This window comes from Megalobrama amblycephala, linkage group LG2 (genome assembly GCF_018812025.1).
Source record: "Megalobrama amblycephala isolate DHTTF-2021 linkage group LG2, ASM1881202v1, whole genome shotgun sequence".
NCBI classification, from domain to species: Eukaryota; Metazoa; Chordata; class Actinopteri; order Cypriniformes; family Xenocyprididae; genus Megalobrama; species Megalobrama amblycephala.
In genome coordinates, this window is record NC_063045.1 from 19,569,143 (window position 1) to 19,588,857 (window position 19,715).

The window sequence follows — 19,715 nt, forward strand, 5'->3', positions numbered from 1 at the left end:
TAAACCAGCTTGGAATTTATTCAAACCAGAGAACACAGAGTTTCAACAGTTAAATGTAGAATTTTTTTTAAAGGAACAGTTTAGCCAAAAATGAATATTCTGTCATATACTCCCCCTTATGTCATTCAGAACCCACATGATTTTGCTTTTTCAATATGATTTTCTGTGAGATCAGTCTGGTTTTTTTTTTTGGCATACAGAAGGTGAGAAGATTTTTAGTGTATAACGACTTTAAGGGTTAGTTCACCCAAAAATGAAAATTCTGTCATACTCACCCTCATGTCGTTCCAAACCCGTAAGACCTTCATCTTTGGAACACAAATATTTTTGATGAAATCCAAGAGGTTTTTTTTATCCCCCTGCAACGGAATTACCACATTCAAGGTCCAGAAAGGTAGTAAAGACTTCGTTAAAATAGTCCATGTGACAAAACAAAACAAAAATAATGACTTTTTCAACAATCTTCTCTTCTGTGTCATTCTCCTATGCTGTTTACATCCAGCACTTCCAGGTTCTATGTCAGAACGCCGGCTCAGTATTGGCCGGCTCTTGCGACAGCATCACACGCAGGTGCAGTCACGTTGACTATTTTAACAACTTTACTTTTCTGGACCTTGAATGTGGTTAATTTCATTGCTTTCTATGGGGGATAAAAAAAAACCTCTTGGATTTCATCCAAAATATCTTAATTGGTTGGTGTTCCGAAGATGAACGGAGGTCTTATGGGTTTGGACATGAGGATGAGTAATTAATGACAGAAATGTCATTTTTTTTGGGTGAACTAACCCAAAATGAAAATTATGTCATAAATTACTCAGGTTGTTCCAAGCCCATTTGTTAATCTCTGAAACACAAATTAAGATATTTTTAATGAAACTTGAGAGATGCGGTCAGTGGAACTTGCTTGAGGTGCAAAAATGAACCTTATTGGTTTGTGTGCATTACGTGAGCTTGCGTTTTCAATATTTGATGTGCTCTATGTACAGTGCCCTCCACAATTATTGGCACCCTTAGTAAATATGAGCAAAGGCGGCTGTGAAAATAAATCTGCAATGTTTATCCTTTTGATCTTTCATTCAAAAAATTAACAAAATTCTAACCTTTCATTGAAGTAAAACAATTGAAAATGGGGGTAAAAATTCACTATGAAATAAATGTTTTTCTCTAGTTCACGTTGGCCACAATTATTGGCACCAAATTATTGCAACATCCTTTTCCCAAGATAACAGTTCTGAGTCTTCTCCTATAATGCCTGATGGGTTTGGAGAGCACGTGACAAGAGATCAGAAACCTCCAGCAGAAAAACAGGCCCACGACATTAAAGATCCAGCAGTATATTTAACCATGGGCATGGGGAACATTTATCCATGCGTGCACCAAACCCATCTGGTGGGTTTGCTGCCAAAAAGCTCTTTTTTTTTAGTTTCATCTGACCATAGAAGCCAGTCCCGTTTGAAGTTCCAGTCTTGTCTGACAACTGAATATGCTGGAGATTGTTTCTGGATGAGAGCAGAGGATTTTTCTTGAAACCCTCTCAAACAACTTGTGGGGATGTAGGTGCTTTTGATAATTTTTTTTTTTTAGGCTTTCTGAGACTCAAGACTCAACTTATCTCTGCAGTTCTCCAGCTGTGATCCTTGGAGAGTCTTTGGCCACTCAAACTTTCCTCCTCACTTCACATTAGGACGATTTAGACACACGTCCTCTTCCAGGCAGATTTGTAACATGTTTAGTTGACTGGAAATTCTTAATTATTGCCCTGATAGTGGAAATGGGGATTTTCAATGCTTTAGCTTTTTTCTCATAGCCATTTTCTATTTTGTGAAGCTCAACAATCTTTTGCTGCACATCAGAACTATATTCTTTGGTTTTTCTCTTTGTGATGAATGATTAAGGGAATTTGGCCTTTGTGTTTACACATATTTGTATTCCTGTGGAACAGGAAGTCATGGCTGGACAATTTCATGCTCCTAGTCACCCTGGTGTGCTAAAAAATGTAAGTATGAATGGAAATATACTTCAGAGATATTTTACTCATAAGAATTTCTAGGGGTGCCAATAGTTGTGGCCAACATGTATTAGAAAAAAAAAACATTTATTTCATAATGTGAGTTTCCCCCCACTTTCAATTGTTTTACTTCAATGAAAGGTTAGAATTTTGTGAATTTTTTGAATGAAAGATCAAAAGGATAAACATTGCAGATTTATTTTCACAGCCGCCTTTGCTTATATTTACTAAGGGTGCCAATAATTGTGGAGGGCACTGTATGTGATCATTGTTTATATGTGAATATATACCTAAATTAAGTGTTTTTCAAGAAAGGGATTTATTCAGCAGAATTGCATCAAACAGCTTGATTCATATGGATTTAATTTGCAGTCTCTTTATTAACGTAACGGGGCTGGGGTGTGAACTGTTCCTTTAAAAGCTGTGTTTATTAATATGTGACCTATTTGAGGTGAAACTTGATCTCAACAGGGTGCTTTTTCATTATACACAAATCATTTTTAAATTGTATGTCTGGATGAATAAAACTCTTTGATACTGCATGGCTAACACCTTGTTTTGTTGCGTTTCTGTACTCTTCTGAGTCTTGATCTCACCTTTTTATTAAACGTGAGAATCATAGCTCTGTACAGGGGCAGATACAGGAATATTTACAATGTCTCGCGCCTCAGTGCGAAGATGGAACACCAAAGACCTTGAATCTGACATGAAGAGATAAAGCAGAGGTAGTCAGAGGTACACAGCGTGTATGAATAATTCACCACACACTTCTTGTGAGCCAATGGCTTGATAAGAAGAACTTGCATCCAGTGATGGAGAGAAAGACAGTCTCTCACTTGTAATAGCAAATAAGATAGTAATGTGGTAATGCAAAAAAAAAAAAATGTCCTGGCCAAACCAAACCTTTTTTTTTTATAAATGTGCATACAAAGATCTGTAACTTTATTCTTCTAAGGTTCTTGAATTTTAATGATTACCTGTTGGGTACCTATAATTTTCACAAGATGTAATATAAGTCTCTGGTGTCCCCAGAATGTGTCTGTGAAGTTTCAGCTCAAAATACCCCACAATCATTTATTACAGCTTGTCAAATCTGCCCCTATTTGGGTGTGAGCAAAAAATGCTGTTTTTGTGTGTGTCCCTTTAAATGCAAATGAGCTGCTGCTCCCAGCCTCCTTTCCAGAAGATGGCGGAGCTTTAACAGCTTGCGCTTTGGATATTCAACAACAAAACTGGAGAATCTCACGCAGCCAAAATGATGATTGTCAGTACCTGGGTTCAGCCATTGTTCAAACCAAAGTCGGACACTTATGGAGAGACCCAACTTACAGCGTACAACCCACTGAGGGTGGAAACTATGGTAATGCAGGACTGTCAGTTAGCGGCTGTGGGCGGGGCCTGAGCAGTGTGATGTCACACTGCTCAGAGAATCAAAATGGCATGTCTAAAGAGACTGCTTTGGTTTAATGGGGTTTAAAAAAAGGAGTGGGTGGAATATTGTAGGGTGGTTGCGTTCACACACTGCCAACACACATTTATTTACAAACACCATGTAAAAGTGGATTATGTATAATTTAAGTGTATAAGTGATGTATAGCCAAGTATGATGTCCCATACTCAGATTTTTTTTACTCTGCATTTCACACATCCAAGGGCACACACACAGCAGTGAGCATTGAACACACACAAACCTGGAGCAGTGGGCAGCCGTTTTTGCTGCGGCACCCGGTGAGTGATTGGGGGTTAGGTGTCTTGCTCAAGGGCACTTCAGTTGTGGGTAATGAGAGTACCCACCTACTGGTACTGAGACTCAAACATGCGACCTTCGGGTTACAAGTCTGATTCTCTAAACATTAGGCCACAACTGTAATAAGTTTTTTAAAACCTCATATTTCATCTATAAAATAAATCTTGGCATCATTTACTTACCCTCATGTCGTTCCAAACCTGTATGGCTTTCTTGGTCACTATATGCTTATATCATATGGAAAACAGCAGCGTGAGCATTCTTCAAAATTTCTCCTTTTATGATTTATGGGGGGAAAAAAGTCTTACAGGTGTGGAATGACATTTTTGAGGTGAACTAAGTGTAATTTGCAGCAAAAACAACTGCAAAAGATAAAAACAAGTAAATAATATTACCAATCCCATCCAATGTTTTTAATTGAACACTTGTTTGGTAAAGAATATGATACAATGACAGAACTAGAATTCATAAGAACATCAATAAATATTGAATAACACACATGGACAGCATTCACACAGCCTAACTCGGTCATCCTGCTGAAGAAAATACTTTAAAAAAACAACAGTATCTCAGCAGTAGTGTTTTCTGCCTAGCATTAGAGAACGGACGGAGAATTAGCCTGTGTGATTAAGGTCCAGGGACTCAAACACATCCAGATTTCATTTTAAAAAAGTGAAAAATAAATAAATACATACATACATAAAAAAATGAAGGAAAACATCAAGAATTGAAAACAAAATCTGTACATCACAGAGCTGAGGAGTGGTGTCGAAAGGTTGCTTTGCTACTGCTTAAGGAATGAATTTAGGAGAATGCTGGGGAATGCTGGGTCATTAATAACGAATAATACATATATAGAAATAACAGCTTTAACTGTAAATATACATGAAAAATCTTATAGTCTTGGTTCTTTAGATGAAAATTAAACAAAAACTAAGATAACTTTTCACAAAAGGTATAAATGCGACTGGATAATCTCATAATAACTTTGAAAACCTGGGATATTAACGTAAAGCTAAACACACAACTATATCAAGATAAAATGTGAAATTAAACTCGGTAGAATGATGAGCTGAATGTATTTAACACATTGCTATCATGGTTGCTAGGGTGTTTTGGGTGGTTATTTACTAGTCCGAGTCGAAAGCGCCACCTTTAAGTCTCTATGATGTTATGGCTTGGGTCTCTCCTTCAATGTGAGTTTACACTTTCTTTTTTAGTTTAATCGCGAAAGTCCAACCACTTAGAAAAGTAATAGCACACCTTTCCTCAATATGTCTCATGATCTGAGTTGGACACACAGGACATCACTGCAGCATGGAAACCTTACAATATGTTAATCTGTATCATAGAGTCTTCTTTAAGGTCCTCTTCTACAGCGCTAACATCCCAAGAACCATGTGCATGACAAAGTTGGCTGTAATGATATGATAGCCGGCTGGGATGGAATTTACAGATAGGATTATGTGCCAATAGAGATTTATATGAGGTAAAGGGCAGACTATGTAAGCACGATTTAGGTGAACAGGGAACACCGGAGGTTCGGGTTAAGTACACTAAGCAGCTGCAATTTCCAGAACAATCTGCACTGCCACCAGCAGATGAACTGGCTTTCTTTGTCATGGTAATTCCCTTTCTGACACCATCCAATCCAAGACACTTTCCAGCAGACGAAGATAACGCACTAAAAATTCAGACGTACTACTCTTGCTGCGATACTCCTGAAGGTGATGATGGATGTGGTGTATTACCTGCAGTCCTGATTAAACAGAGGACATCGTGCTCCTGTCTCACCTCCACAGCTTCCTCTTTACCTCCAACAATCATGTGAATACGAAAAGGACAAGGTTAAACTCTCGTTACAACGTGCACATTGTATCAAAACAGAGTAAATGGAAAAACACCATACTCGGCTGCAGTGGCAGATTGCAAACAAAGTGTTGGCGGCTATTGTGAGATGCGCAAGAGTATTTTGCATATTTTGCTTGTGAGAAAGTCGACAAATCTGGCTGAATGAGTCATGCAAACAAGCCTAAATAACACTATGCTCCACAAATGTAACTACAAAGGGGCGGTGCAGCTAGCATAACAACCTCTGGGATAGCAATTGCTCTGTGGCAATTAGTCAGAGAACTTGCCACAAGAAAATCCCACAGCTGCCTCTTACGGTTCTCCAGAATGCCTGCCAAAAGACAGCTGTGAACATTTTTTTGTTTAGAGGTTCATTTTTATAATCAAGGCTCACAATTAAGTTGCCACATTGTTAGCCATCTGCCTTCCTTCGCCAGCCTGAGCTGAGGGCTGTAAAGAACTATTAGTGTGATATAGAGGTACATTAGCAGCTAATATGGATTATTAGGATACTGGCTATCAGAACGAGACTCCAATTTTGACAGACAAATTACACAACACTGGTACACCTCCTGTTCGATGCAAATCATGCATAGGCGTTCAAATGAATCAAGCGAAAACTGTTCAGAATATGTCTTTCTTCACCCCAAATCAAAAGAAAAAAAATATTTTGCTTTAAGGATACTGTATGTATGTATATATATATATATATATAAACAGTTAGTTCCTGTCCTTGATTCTGATTGGTCAATAGCTGTGTTTTATTCACAATAAAACACGGCTATGACCGCTTCACCCATCGGTTCTGTGTATCACTACACAACACCCTTAGCAACCACTCTTAGCAACGTAAACTGTTTGTTCTCAGCTGATATTGTTCATTGAGGCTTACTGTGTTAGGTAAGACTAGAAGACTATTGTGAGAAAGAGATCGAGTGAGCGAGTTAATTACCTGCATTCAGATTTGGCATTTTCCTTCAGGTCAGTCCTATGTTCATAATAAAAAATCTGTTTAAATGTCCGATGTATTATCTCGTCCTTTTAACAGTTAAGGGGTTTTCCCGTGACTGACAGCGCTAGTCAAAGCATTTGTCAGTTGCGTCTTGTTCCGTGTTCACAACAATTCACTCTTTTTAATGTAAAGTCTTCGCTACTGACTGACACACTCATAAAGACAGTCTTTGCCGCCATCTAATGGTGTAGTAATGTTGCTGTTCACGGTCAGGGACTATTTTTTTCCGGTGGAAGGAAGCCTTTTAGTGAAAGTTTACTTCATGAAAGTTGCATGATACATATTTTTGGCTTTAATATTATTGTATTATTTCAATATTATGTATTGTGTGGTAACCGTTTTATAAAATCAATAAGGCACTCGAGGCTAGTGCTGTAGCGTGAATAAGTCACGGCTGAAGGGCGTTGTTAGGCACGACTTATTCACGATACAGCACTAGCCTCGAGTACCTTATTGCTTACGTATGTATATATATATATATATATATATATATATATATATATATATATATATATATATATACACAAAATGAATACAAAAACATAAATAACAATTATAACAATATTTATGGTATTATTTGTTTTACTACAATGTTAGTAAAAATTTTATTAAATTGGGGTGAAATATGACCTTGATATGCTTTTGTGAAATTAACCCTATAATACGTTCTTCTGGTTTTGACTAAACTACAAAATGTTCAAAAACATTTTTTTTCAAAATTAAAATCATCCTTTTCTTGAAGTCAATTGCTTCTTTATAAAAAAAAATTCCAATAACCTCGACATTAATTAAGCTTGCTTGAAAAAAAAAGATTAATCGTTCAGCTATTCAGACTACTGGCTTTTCACAGTCTCTGAATCTTGGGCTATTTCATTAAAAAAGGTGGATAAAGGTAGAGAAGGAACGATGAGGGAGCGCTGACGTTGAAAAGAAGTTGGCGGAGAACTGGGCTACGTTTGCAATCTCATGGGGAAATTGAGAGAGGAACAGCGCGAGATAAGCACAAACCTCGGCATTAGAAAAAATGCTCTGCAAAATAAAGACTCTACCCTCTTTTAAGGTAAGGAGGATAGTTGAGAGGGCAGAGAATAAGGAGCAGTCCTCATTTTTGAGTCAGCTGTCGCAGTACTCTTTGAAAAACAGGACACGCACCTGGTAGGTAAGAAAAAAAAGTGTGTTATGAAACCACAGTGAGCCCAGATCACATCTTTCGCTCTGAGGAGAACAGAAGGCCAAATGCTGAATCTTAACTGGCTTTCTTCTGCATGAGCCTTTTCTTTTTAACCTCCTGATCTTCAGTGCTGGAGGTATCCCTGCCTTTGAAATTTACCCATGAGCACTTTTAACATCTAACCTGTATGTGATATCGCACCATCTGGATTCTTTGTTTTCGTTCTCGCCCCACTCATGGGAATCCATCCCTATTTTATTTCTTCTCCAACTGTACTACATTGAGAAGCTAATTACGGGCGTAGCGTTTGACCCCCGAGGCTGTTAAAAGTACCTTGTCACTGGCTCAGTTTGATGTGCCGTATATGTAGCCGAGTGCAATTAAGACCGGCAAGTCGAACTTCTCTTTCCGTCTCTCTAATTCTCTCTCTTTTTCGCAACGACAGGCTCTGACAGGACAATTTCTCCTCTGTGGGTGAGAAAGTAGGAGATCATGACATAGACTATCAATAACAGATGGAGGGACTTCTAGTAGGGGGGATTTTAAAGTGGCATATTTTACCTAATTCTTGTCAAATCGCTCAAAGTCAATACCTGTAAAAGATAGGCAACCTTCAGTCAAGGGTTGATATTTATCTGTGTTAATTGCTAGTTAAGGGCTGTTTAAGAACATAACGTAATATTTTGATCCCAAAAATGAAAAGTATGTCATCATCTATTCACCCTCATGTCTTTCCAAACCTATTACCTTATTAACCTGCACTACCTTTTTTTTTGTCTGTGGAGCACTAAAGAAGACACTTTGCAGAGTGTTCAAGCTGCTCTTTTCCATATAATAAAAATCAATGTAGACCCGGGCTGTAACAGCTCCTAAAATGACTAAAAGTACTGTAAAATGATCATTAAAGTGGTTTGTATGACTATATGTGTTCTATATCCTTCTTATTAAATGCGAAATTTAAAAGATTTTCCACAGAGAACTCCACCGATATGGGTCTGAAATCTTGTTTGTCATCAAGTTGCCAGATTTGACATCATTGACATCAAACATCACATTTCTGTGGAAGTTACAATTGAGGGGAGATTAATGATGACGGCTTTTGATTATTGAAAACCTTTGTTTCTCGCACAAATCTATCGTACGGCTTCAGATAACAACACAACTACTTTTGCTGCTTTTTTGACGTTTTTAATGTCGCCATTCACTCATCTCTTTGCGCTTCAATGGCGGAAATAAAGTCGTACAGGTTTAGAACAACATGAGGGTGATATTTATTTTTATTTTTGCGTGAATTGCACACTGAAAATCAGGATGAGCACCACTCCTCGCAACCCAAAAAACATCAATACTCAGAAATACTGTATAAATTAGGTTAATGTCTTACAAAGAGCAAACCAACATCAAAACAGTCAAGAAATACTGCATGAGCTAACGAATACCAAGCATTTCTTGGCTGTTTTGATTTTATCCCACGTTTTGAAAAGAAATACAATATTTACATGTTGTACCAACTCTCCTGCTCCATTAATGCTTATGTAAAAATACATAAACAGTTACCTAGAGTGTTTTCTACATTGAAGGTACGAAAGAACTTTCCTCATGGTTGATTCACTAAAATGAGATGGAACATTAACGGATAAAGAGACGGAAAAGTAAAATTGTTATAGTCCTTGTGAGGTCCAGCAGTGCCCCCTCTGATCATAATGGGGGTAGACTGACCCAGGTGAGAAGAGGGAAAAGGTGAAAGGCCGTCAGATATCAAAGATAAGGAGGTTTAGGTGAAAGGCTGGCGGAAAGGAGGGGATTATTTGGTTAGAAATGGCCGTGACCCTCCTGTTGACCTCGATGACCTCCTGACCCGTGCCTCTTGTGCTTTCTGCGCTCGTGGTGGGACTTGTGGTGGTGGCGTCTGTAGCGGTGAGATCTCCGTGCTGAGAATACAAGAAAAGAATCAAGTGTGAATGAATCTGGTGATTTGGTTCTTGATATTGACTTTTAGCTAATAAAATCTGGACACTCACACTTTGTACAGATGATCTTGGGTCGGTCCCATTTGCCATTGGCACGACACTTGGTGGTGGGGACGTGGCGCTGTAGGAAACCGTCATCGCACTGGTAACGTACCACAGAGTGTATGTCGTAGTGCGAACGCTTCCGACCAATCAGGAAAGCATTGTCCACAGTGGGAGGAGCTCCGCATAGTACTGCAAAAAAGACAATAATGTAGGATTATGAAAACATCCTTTTTTTAATATATGTTCCTGGAAATTTTTACAATTCTGTCAGATATTATTTTATTTTCATGGTAAGGATGATGAGCAATAACCGATGGCTATATTGTTTTGTTCAAATAAAATAAAAGTATAACACTAAAAGCTAAAATCAGTCATTTTAAATGCTAGTACATTTTGGCAACACAACTTTGCAAATATTTATTAAACAATTTCCTAAAGATTACATTTAACAGTGTTATTTAAATTAGTGTTTTAAAAGATGATTTTTAATGACCATTAGATGAAGGCAGAGCTAAAAATAAAAATATATACATCAAAAAATTAAAAGAACATTTTTATTATATACAATTATAAATAATTATGCAAAATACAAAATAATTATAATATAAAATATAATTTATAATAAAAAGGTATCATTACAACACAACGTTACAATGTACAGTATGAAAAATTATTTTATTTTGCAATTTGCTAAAGATTACATTTAAAAGTCTTATTAAATTAGTGTTTTTACATCTTAACTTTTAATTACTGTTAGTTGGAGGCAAAGCTAAAAATAAAAATACATAAAAAATTAAAAGAACACTTTTAGTACAAAATTAGAATATAATAAAATAAAACAAATGAAACATATTAATTATAACAAACAAACAAATAAATAAATAAATCATTTTATATTGATTTTTTTAATAAATAATAAATTATAAATAATTATAAGAAAAAAATAATAATAAATTAATATGTATTTTTAATTTTTATTTATGTATTTAAAAATAATTAATTATTTATAATATAAAAACAATATAAAGTGATGCATCCATAGTTCCTGGTGTCCTTGTGAATGATTCATTGTGAATCTTACTGCAACTAATAAAAAAATATAATAATAAAAATGTTTAATAATAATAATAAAATGTTTTCCCCAGCCACCTGTCAAATAGATCCCACTTTTAAAGATATAATCAATTCTTGATGGATAAAATCAAGTCCCACCTAACATTTTTTTTTATTGAATACTCTATTAACTGCCACATTATAGAGGAAATAGGTTTCAAATGCTGTTTCATGTTCAAGATTTATAGCTTGACAAATCAGAAGTGGAGTATGAAAAAAAAGAACTTCATTCCCTGCTGTGTTCCGATTCAACCCTAAAGCACCACAGCCCAGTGACAACAATCTACAGCAGTGCCTCGCGGTGACATTTAAGCAATTAAACAGGTTTAAAGACCTTGTTTCACTGCAGTTCCTTTTACTTTCATTAGGTGGCGCCCTTGGAGTTGAACCTCAGTGTACCGCTTGACTGAGGATGCAAGCTGCAGCAAGTCGGTCTGTTATTTTGTTGCGGTGGGCCAGTAAACACCACAGGGAACCAATCAGGGCGCAGGCACAAACAATTAGCCTGTGGTATACAGCTCCCCATACATTCACACTCTGAACAGCAAAGCTATAATCAAAGGCTGCTGCTATAATCACCTCAGCTTGTTCATTTGGTTGGAAACATCATAAAGCTGACCTGTGATTTGAGTGTTTAATGTCTTCACTCCAGCAGACTTTATGGCCTTGGCACTTTAGTTTTTCCCTTTCACGTAAGATTTTCTTTATCAAATGCTCCAGAGCAAGTCGTGCCATTAACCTCCGTGAATCAAATCAATTCTGGCAAGGAACTGCAGGTTATCTGTAGCTCAGTACGGGCAGGAATTGCCACCTAATCAGTGATGGTATGAGCTGGAATTGATCTGGGAAGTCAGCTGGCTGGTTGTAAGCTTGATGAGTTTTGTTGTATGCCTTTTCAAGTGTGGGGGGGCTTCTTTGTCTGGAGAGAAAGTGATATGACCTTCAAGCTTGAGGACAGCAGGCAAACGGCACACTTAAAAAACTCACTCCGGCACTAAGCAACCGTCCTCGATCCACACAAGCCCAGTTCTGATTCAGCAGTAAATTATAAATAAATAATAGAACATAAAATCAATACTCAATTCTGGACACAATGTACACTCAAATACAGTGGACTCAAAAAGTATTTGGACAACTAAGCCATGCTTAAAAATGTATAATGTCACTGAATTATATATTTTCGCTGAGAAGACAAAGATATATATATATATATATATATATATATATATATATAGACAGAGAGAGAGAGAGAGAGAGAGAGAGAGAATTTATTTATAAAACAAAAATAACATATACATACGCAAGTTTTATATGTTTTATATATGTATGTGTATATATACAGTATCTCACAGAAGTGAGTACACTTTTATAGCCAGCGGTTTAGACATTAATGGCTGTGTGTTGAGTTATTTTTGAGGGAACATTAAATTTACACTGTTATACAAGCTGTACACTCACTACTTTACATTGTAGCAAAGTGTCATTTCTTCAGTGTTATCACATGAAAAGATATAATAAAATATTAACAAAAATGTGCGGGTTGTACTCACTTCTGTGAGATACTGTATTGTCTAATGCAGTGGCATCCACACATTAAATAAATAAATTAATATACAAGTAAAATAATAATTAAATTAATGTTAACTAATATTTTCAATTCACCTAACTTTTGAATTATGCTACATGCGGCAGTCATTTGAAGTGATTTTGTTCAACTGCAAGTTGAAGCATTTTCACAGAGGAAAAAGGAAAGTGGTTTACAGCAGTGCTATCTTATTGACCAGCCTGAGCAAAATGCCCAAAGATGCATCACACCTCATTCATCCAAATATCAAAACTGGCAGGGAAAAGTCAAGGTGATTCAATAACACAGACATAGATAGGGGTTCTTCAACTGAGTCAGCATCACCCTGAGACTTGTGCTAAACACTTTGGATTCAGGCATCTTTACCTCCAGCAAAATCTGTAGCTCAGCATAAAAACTATTACAACATGAGAGAAGCAAACTGGCAGTAGGTCTGTTTAAAGCACATATCTCATGAGTTAATTTCATGCATTGCTTCTCTATGCTTTTCTTAAGGGATTCTATTATTGTATTAAGGCTTCACTGGAGGGATTGCATGATCAATAGCGGTGACAGTTTGAATGATAGAATGGCTGGGGAAGGGCTGATGGACAAAAAGGGACAGCGAAGCAGGTGGTGGGGGTGGTTGAAAATGTTTCCCAGGTGGTCTTGCAAACGACAGCTGGCTGAGCTGTGTATGCAGCCATATGACTGTTTGCTCGAAATTGAACAAGCCCACCATCGATTAAAATCAGTGGCTGTTGCCCAGAGTAACCCCTGTGCACACTATTACAATAACCATGTTAATGTATATGTGTACTTGAAGATTTTCAGAGAACTTAATAGCTTTCGTCCAGTCTGTTTGCAAGATTAAATGAGCAAGATTAAAAGAGGTTCATAAGGGCCAACTGGAGAACAGGTCCATCAGAGGATGCATCTCAGGAGTCCCACACCACGGCGGACCTACTTTGGAAAGCCAATAAGACTTGTTTCATTTAAATGTATATTAAATGTAATATTTTATTTGATGATGGATTTCAATTAAATATTTAGCTTAAATATATAGATATTTAAAGGGTTAGTTCACCCAAAAATGAAATCTCACCCTCAAGTCGTTCCAAACCTGCAAGACCATCATTCATCTTCGGAACACAAATTATGATATTGTTGATGAAATCTGAGAGGTTTTTTATCTCCCACAGAAAGCAACAAAATTACCACATACTCTATTCAAGGTCCAGAAAAGTAGTAAAGACATCGTTAAAATAGTCAATGTGACTACAGTGGTTCAACCCGACTTTATTTATTAACGTCATTATTTTTGTTTTGTTTTTGCGCACAAAAAGTATTCTTGTCGCTTTTAACATTTTAACGATGTCTTTACTACTTTTCTAGACCTTGAATATGGTAATTTCATTGCTTTCTATAGGAGATTAAAAAAAAAAACCCTCTTGGATTTCATCAAACATATCTTAATTTGTGTTCTGAACATGAACAAAGGTCTTACGGGTTTGGAACGACATGAGGGTGAATACTTAATGACAGAAATTTAATGGGTAAACTAACCCTTTAAGTTAAACATCTCATTTGAAATCTGATTGAAAATCTAATATCCAATTTATGGTGTTGTTTTGAGGTTTTTTTTTGTAGCAAATTTTTATCAAGTGCCAAGTAAGCCTACCACATAAGCTCAAACACATTTTTAATAATGAATTGAGTGTTCAATTATGGAACGGAGGTGAGGATTTCAATTGGATGTGAGAAATGTGTTTCATTGGCTCTTCAGACCAGGCTCGTCATGGTCTGGACCCCTTGAGAGGGATTCTCTGATGGACCTGATCTCCGGTTGCCTCTTGTGAACCAGAGGTGCCTCTTTAAATCTAGCTAGGGCAGACGGACCCGACGGATTCCATACTCTCAGTCTGCTTCATATGTAAATGACCAGATAAAACAAGTCTAATGAGTCCATAGTGGTGTGGGTGAAGCAGACTGCGTCAGAGCTAGACAGCTAAAAGTGGCTGAAGAGAACCAGTCATGTCCGTCATGTCATGATCGAGGCTTTGAACACACAGCCCTCCTGAGGACCCACCATCACATCCTCAGAACAAAATGAGTGACAGTTATTGCTGAGGTCCTTGTCTGATGGCGAAAGACGTGAGAAGAATTGGTGAAGTGGGAACTGTCGAAAAATGAAGCCGTACAAACTGATATGACAAGTTCAGTGTGACATAAAGAAAAAGTGGAAGGGAATGAATGTACAATATGGGATTTTGTTCCCAGAAATAGTACCCCAAAAATGAGAATTCAGTCATCATTTACTCACCCTCATGTTGTTACAAACCAGTATGATATTTTGAAGAATGCTGGTAACCAGACAGTTTTGGCTTCCATTGACTTGCGTTGTATTTTTTTGTCGATATAATGAATTCAATGGGAACACGAAACAGTTTGGTACCAGCATTCTTCTTTTATGTTCCACAGAACAAAGAAAGTAATACAGTTTGGAACAACATGAGGACGAGTAAATAATGACCGAAATTGTATTTTTTGGAGGGCTATCCTTTTAAGCTTTCAAGCTTCAAAAAGGACACAAAAGCATGTAAAATTATCACAAAATTGGTTGATATGACTCATGAACTATATTTCAAGTCTTCTAAAGTCATGTGATAAAAGCTTTGTGTGAGAACAAATCGTTCTTGTGAGTCGAATCTTTTCAATGAATCGTTGATCCATTTTGTTCATGAATCATCACTGATCAGGTTCTTGAGTTCAACTCTGATTCATTGTAATTGCATGGCAAAGCGTGAACAGTTCATTATTCAAAATGAATCCTTTTGTGTTCCACATAAGAAATAAAGTCAATTGGGTTCTGAATGACATGACAGAACTATCCCTTTAAAGAAGCAGAATGGATTTAAATCTAAGGAAGGGATATAAATGAAAGAGGATATGAGGAACATCTCATGAAGAACATGAACCTGTGTGAATTAAGTTAACAAAAGGAGGTCAGAAATAAAGGAAACAGTACAGTGAGGTATAAAGCAAGGCGGTACAGTATTTGTCCTCTTTTCCAAAAGCCTCCTCTCTCTCTCTCTCTTTCTCTCTCTCTCGCTCATCACCTGTGCCTTTCTTGCAGATGTAGGGCAGGTTGTAGTTGCAGGGCACATCGTTCCATTTGCCGTTCTCATGGGCGATCATCACCACGCAGTCCTCTCCGCCCGCAAAAAAATTATCCGGCTGGTTCTCCCTCCAGTTCTCATATTGCTGGAGGAGGAATGGGGATATTTCAGGGCTAAATCCAATCCCATGGCTTTACTAGGTATTTAGTGTACCGTCTTACATATCCATTGCATTACAAATGGGTTTTCAGAAACATCTAATGGGTCTGATATAATATATTATATAAACTTGTTTGGTACCTAAATGGTTTGAAAACTATGTTCTGACACATGTATTCTTCTGATACTATATATATATATATATATATATATATATATATATATATATATATATATAGTATCAGAAGAATACAAGTATCAGAACATACAGTACAATTAATCACTTAGATTAACCACAGTATGATAATGCAGGCAGTATGATCAGGTAGATTATGCAAATGGAAGCACAAGTCTCTCTCTCTCTCTCATATACACACACAGTGCGCTGCATACATGAGTACACCCCCTCTGAACAAATACAAAAGATGTATTTTCTTAACGATCACTAACACATTTCATGGAAAGATGGGAAAACTGAAATGTATTAAACATATACTTAATAAAAACAGAGAAATATATGTCATTAATATCTGTAAAATAAACAAATGTATAATATTCTAGTACTTAGTATGTCCTCCATAATTTTAAGTATACTGCTCTGACCCTTCTTGGCATGGAGTGTACAAGTTCATGACAAATGATCACATCTGTCCTGTTTAACTCCTGGATGATAAGCTCCTTAAATGCCCTGATCTTTAATGGGGAGTGTTGCTCAACTTGTCTCCCCCACAGGAGCTCAAGAGTGTTAAGATTGATACATGTCCAGTGAGGACAGCAACCATGCACGTCTCTTCTGCAGGCTGCATCTTACTCTGTGATACAGTCACTCTTTTCATAGCTTTTGCTGGCTCTGAGACTCTCGCTTGGTATTTCTCCTGCTCTTTGTCTAGCAAAAAAGAAAAAAATCCCTCATCACTAAATGAAAGCTTAAAATGAAGGCCTGCTTATTTTAGGGGCCTTGTCACAAGTCGATTGTTTTTGAATTTCTGTGTTACCTTGCTATATTTTCACATTTAAAACAATGACTTGGTAATCCTCTTGTGCCACTGTCCTCTTTTGTGCTAAGAAATAAGTCTTCTGACAGTTCTCTCCCAAGTGCTTCCATTGATGTCAGCATTAAAGGGTTAGTTCACCCAAAAATGAAATTTCTGTCATTAATTACTCACCCTCATGTCATCCCAAAACCCGTAAGACCTTCATCTTCGGAACACAAATGAAGATATTTTTGATGAAATCCGAGGGTTTCTAATCCACACATAGGCAGCAACATCATTGCACCTTATAAGGTCTAAAAAAGTAGTAAAGACATCGTTAAAATAGTCAATGTGACTACAGTGGTTCAACCTTAATGTTATGAAGCGACGAGAATACGTTTTGTATGCAAAAACAAAACAAAAATAACTACTTTATTTAACAATTTGAACGGTTGTCATACGTAGTTGACGCAGTGCAGGGTTCCGTGTTCTATGTCAGAATGGTGAATCATTATTGGCTGGCTCCCGTGTCAACATCACAGGCATGCGTCGTGCTGCTCATGTATACAGCAACGGCCAATACTGAGCCGGCGTTTGGATGTAAACACAGAAGCCTGCACTGCTTGACAACTGTTCAAATTGTTATTTTTGTTTTGTTTTTGCACACAGAAAGTGTTCTAGCCGCTTCATAACATTAAGTTTGAACCACTGTAGTCACATGGACTCTTTTAACAATGTCTTTAATACCTTTCTGGACCTCAAAAGGTGCAATGACGTTGCTGCCTATGTGTGGTTCAGAAACCCTGAAAATATTTATTTTTGTTCTGAAAATGAATGAAGGTCTTACGGATTTGGAACGACATGAGGGTGAGTACTTAATGACAGAAATTTCATTTTTGGGTGAACTAACCCTTTAAGTCTGAGAATTATTAAGTGGTCTATATTACACTTTTAATTTACTTCTCAAGAAATTACTTATCTTTAAATGTTTTGGATCAAAAATTGCCTTAAACTTACACCAGAAAAAATTATTTAGTAACTTTCAGGAGGGTGTACTCATTTTTGCAACACAACATTTTGTCACTTTGATAAGAAAATCTTATTTTTCTGAATAATTTTGACATGCTTCTTTGGTAACTGATCAAGCAGACTTGCTGGAACATTATATCTATAAAGAACCCTAACATGACTTCTAAGTAAAGAGTAATTGTCGAATTTGTTGAGTTTCAGAGGGGGTGTACTCATTTATGCTGTGCACTGTAATATATCAATCTATTTCAAATATATGAATAAAAATATACATAGCAAATTTTATTTCATTTATGCATTTTGTGCCAGACTCACCAGATCCATGTTATCGGTCCACTGGAAGTCATCTTCCACCATCCTGTCATTCAGGCCAATCCATGTGTTCTCATGGCTCATTCCTGATTTAAAAGCACAAAATATTTCAAATGATTTCTTTTTTAATTAAAAACATAGTATATTTTGAATTATGGAACGGATTTCAATTAGAAGTGAGAAATGTGTTTCATTGGCTCTCCAGAACTCTCCAGTTGGCTCTCCAGGTCCATCATGGTCTGGAACGCTAGAGAGGGATTCTCTGGATTCCAGAGAATCCTTGCTTCACATGTTAATGACCAAATAAAAAAAGTCTAATGTTTTAAAAGCACAAAACATTTCAAATTATTATTTTTTCTATTAAAACATACTATATTTTCTGCATTAATTTTGAAGTTTTTACTTTGTAGGACAACCATATTTAAAAATATTTAAATATTTAAGCCTTCTTTTTTTCCATAAGACTTAAATTAATACTATGTATAACCAACAACCTGGAAGACCTGGTTCACACTAGGTGTAAATAGGGTATTAGTGTCATAAAATGCAGTGATAATGATTCCCCTTTAAGTTGTAGTCTGCTTTATATCTTCTACAGGGCCACTGGGAGCCGACTGATGGTGTTATCACAATTCAAGCTCAAGCCAGAAGCCATCAGATCGTCCCCAAGATGCATTTGTGAGGACTTTTTTTATTTTTTTTGGTCTGGGTGTAATGGAATTTCAATCATGGTGTTACTGATTAACATCATTACAGGGCCCATTAATCTTCCTAATGGCTGTGCCCCCTTTATTGCAAGGGTGGAGATGTCCATTTTCAAGGCGATTAAACACACTTTTTGGTGAGCGCTGTGGCTCTGTGAGCAGACAGCAGCAGACAGCATACTGTGAGAGGCCACGGTGAGCATCATTACGCTGGATTTAGGCTCGACCAGGGGCGGCAGACATAATGCAATCTGTGCTGTGTGGGAGGTCAGCAGTCCTGTCTCTTATCTTAGTTATGTGGCTTGCTATTTAATGATTTAAATAAACTGGCCACACCCCACAGGAAGCAGAATGTGAATGACAGGAAGTGGAGATTAAAAAATATGAAACTTTACTGAGCGCCCTCCCACTTTTTCAGTTGCCCTGGTTTCTGAAGTATTTTTCCCATAGGGATTTTTAAAAAGTCACATAAAAAGAGTTATATAACAAACCAGCATAACCAGCTACAGAGTAAACAACAACATCATAAACTTTGAATTGAAAAAACTATTTGAAAATCTGACAAAAAGACAAAGGTTCAAGACCGTGTACTTATGAGCGAAAAAGAGAAAGAACAACAACAACAATACATTTTCAACTTATAGTAATATATGCATCTAAACATATTTAAGTAGTTTGTGAGTAGGGAGACTCTATCATATCATTCATCAACACTGAAAAGTCCTTTTGGTGCAATTTTCTTGTCGCGATTCTGTGATTGGTGGAGGTTTTATACCTGGAATTCCAGTGTTAAACATGATTATTTAAAAAAAAAATAAGTTGAAAGAATGCAGGCTGATGGCTTCAACAAAAGCATAAATTATCATTTAATCTCACAGTTCACAGTAGGTCTGTTTGACTTTAATAAGTTATTGTTAAAAACCAATTCCCCTACGGA

General features: G+C 36.8%; 1 protein-coding gene across 3 annotated transcripts in view; it reads right to left on the reverse strand.

The window, feature by feature from the left end:
- Nucleotides 1-8,566: 8,566 nt before the first annotated feature.
- The window catches only part of ncanb (neurocan b), a 175,237-nt gene continuing 164,088 nt past the window's right edge, over nt 8,567-19,715 (reverse strand). For all 3 annotated transcript variants that reach the window (XM_048165233.1, XM_048165225.1, XM_048165217.1), the window contains exons 12-15: nt 18,078-18,160; nt 15,601-15,745; nt 9,811-9,993; nt 8,567-9,720 (exon numbers count right to left, since the gene is read on the reverse strand). In XM_048165233.1, coding sequence (XP_048021190.1) covers nt 9,602-9,720; nt 9,811-9,993; nt 15,601-15,745; nt 18,078-18,160 — 530 coding nt within the window. In that variant the 3' untranslated portion in view covers nt 8,567-9,601. The remainder of the gene's footprint in view (nt 9,721-9,810; nt 9,994-15,600; nt 15,746-18,077; nt 18,161-19,715) is intronic.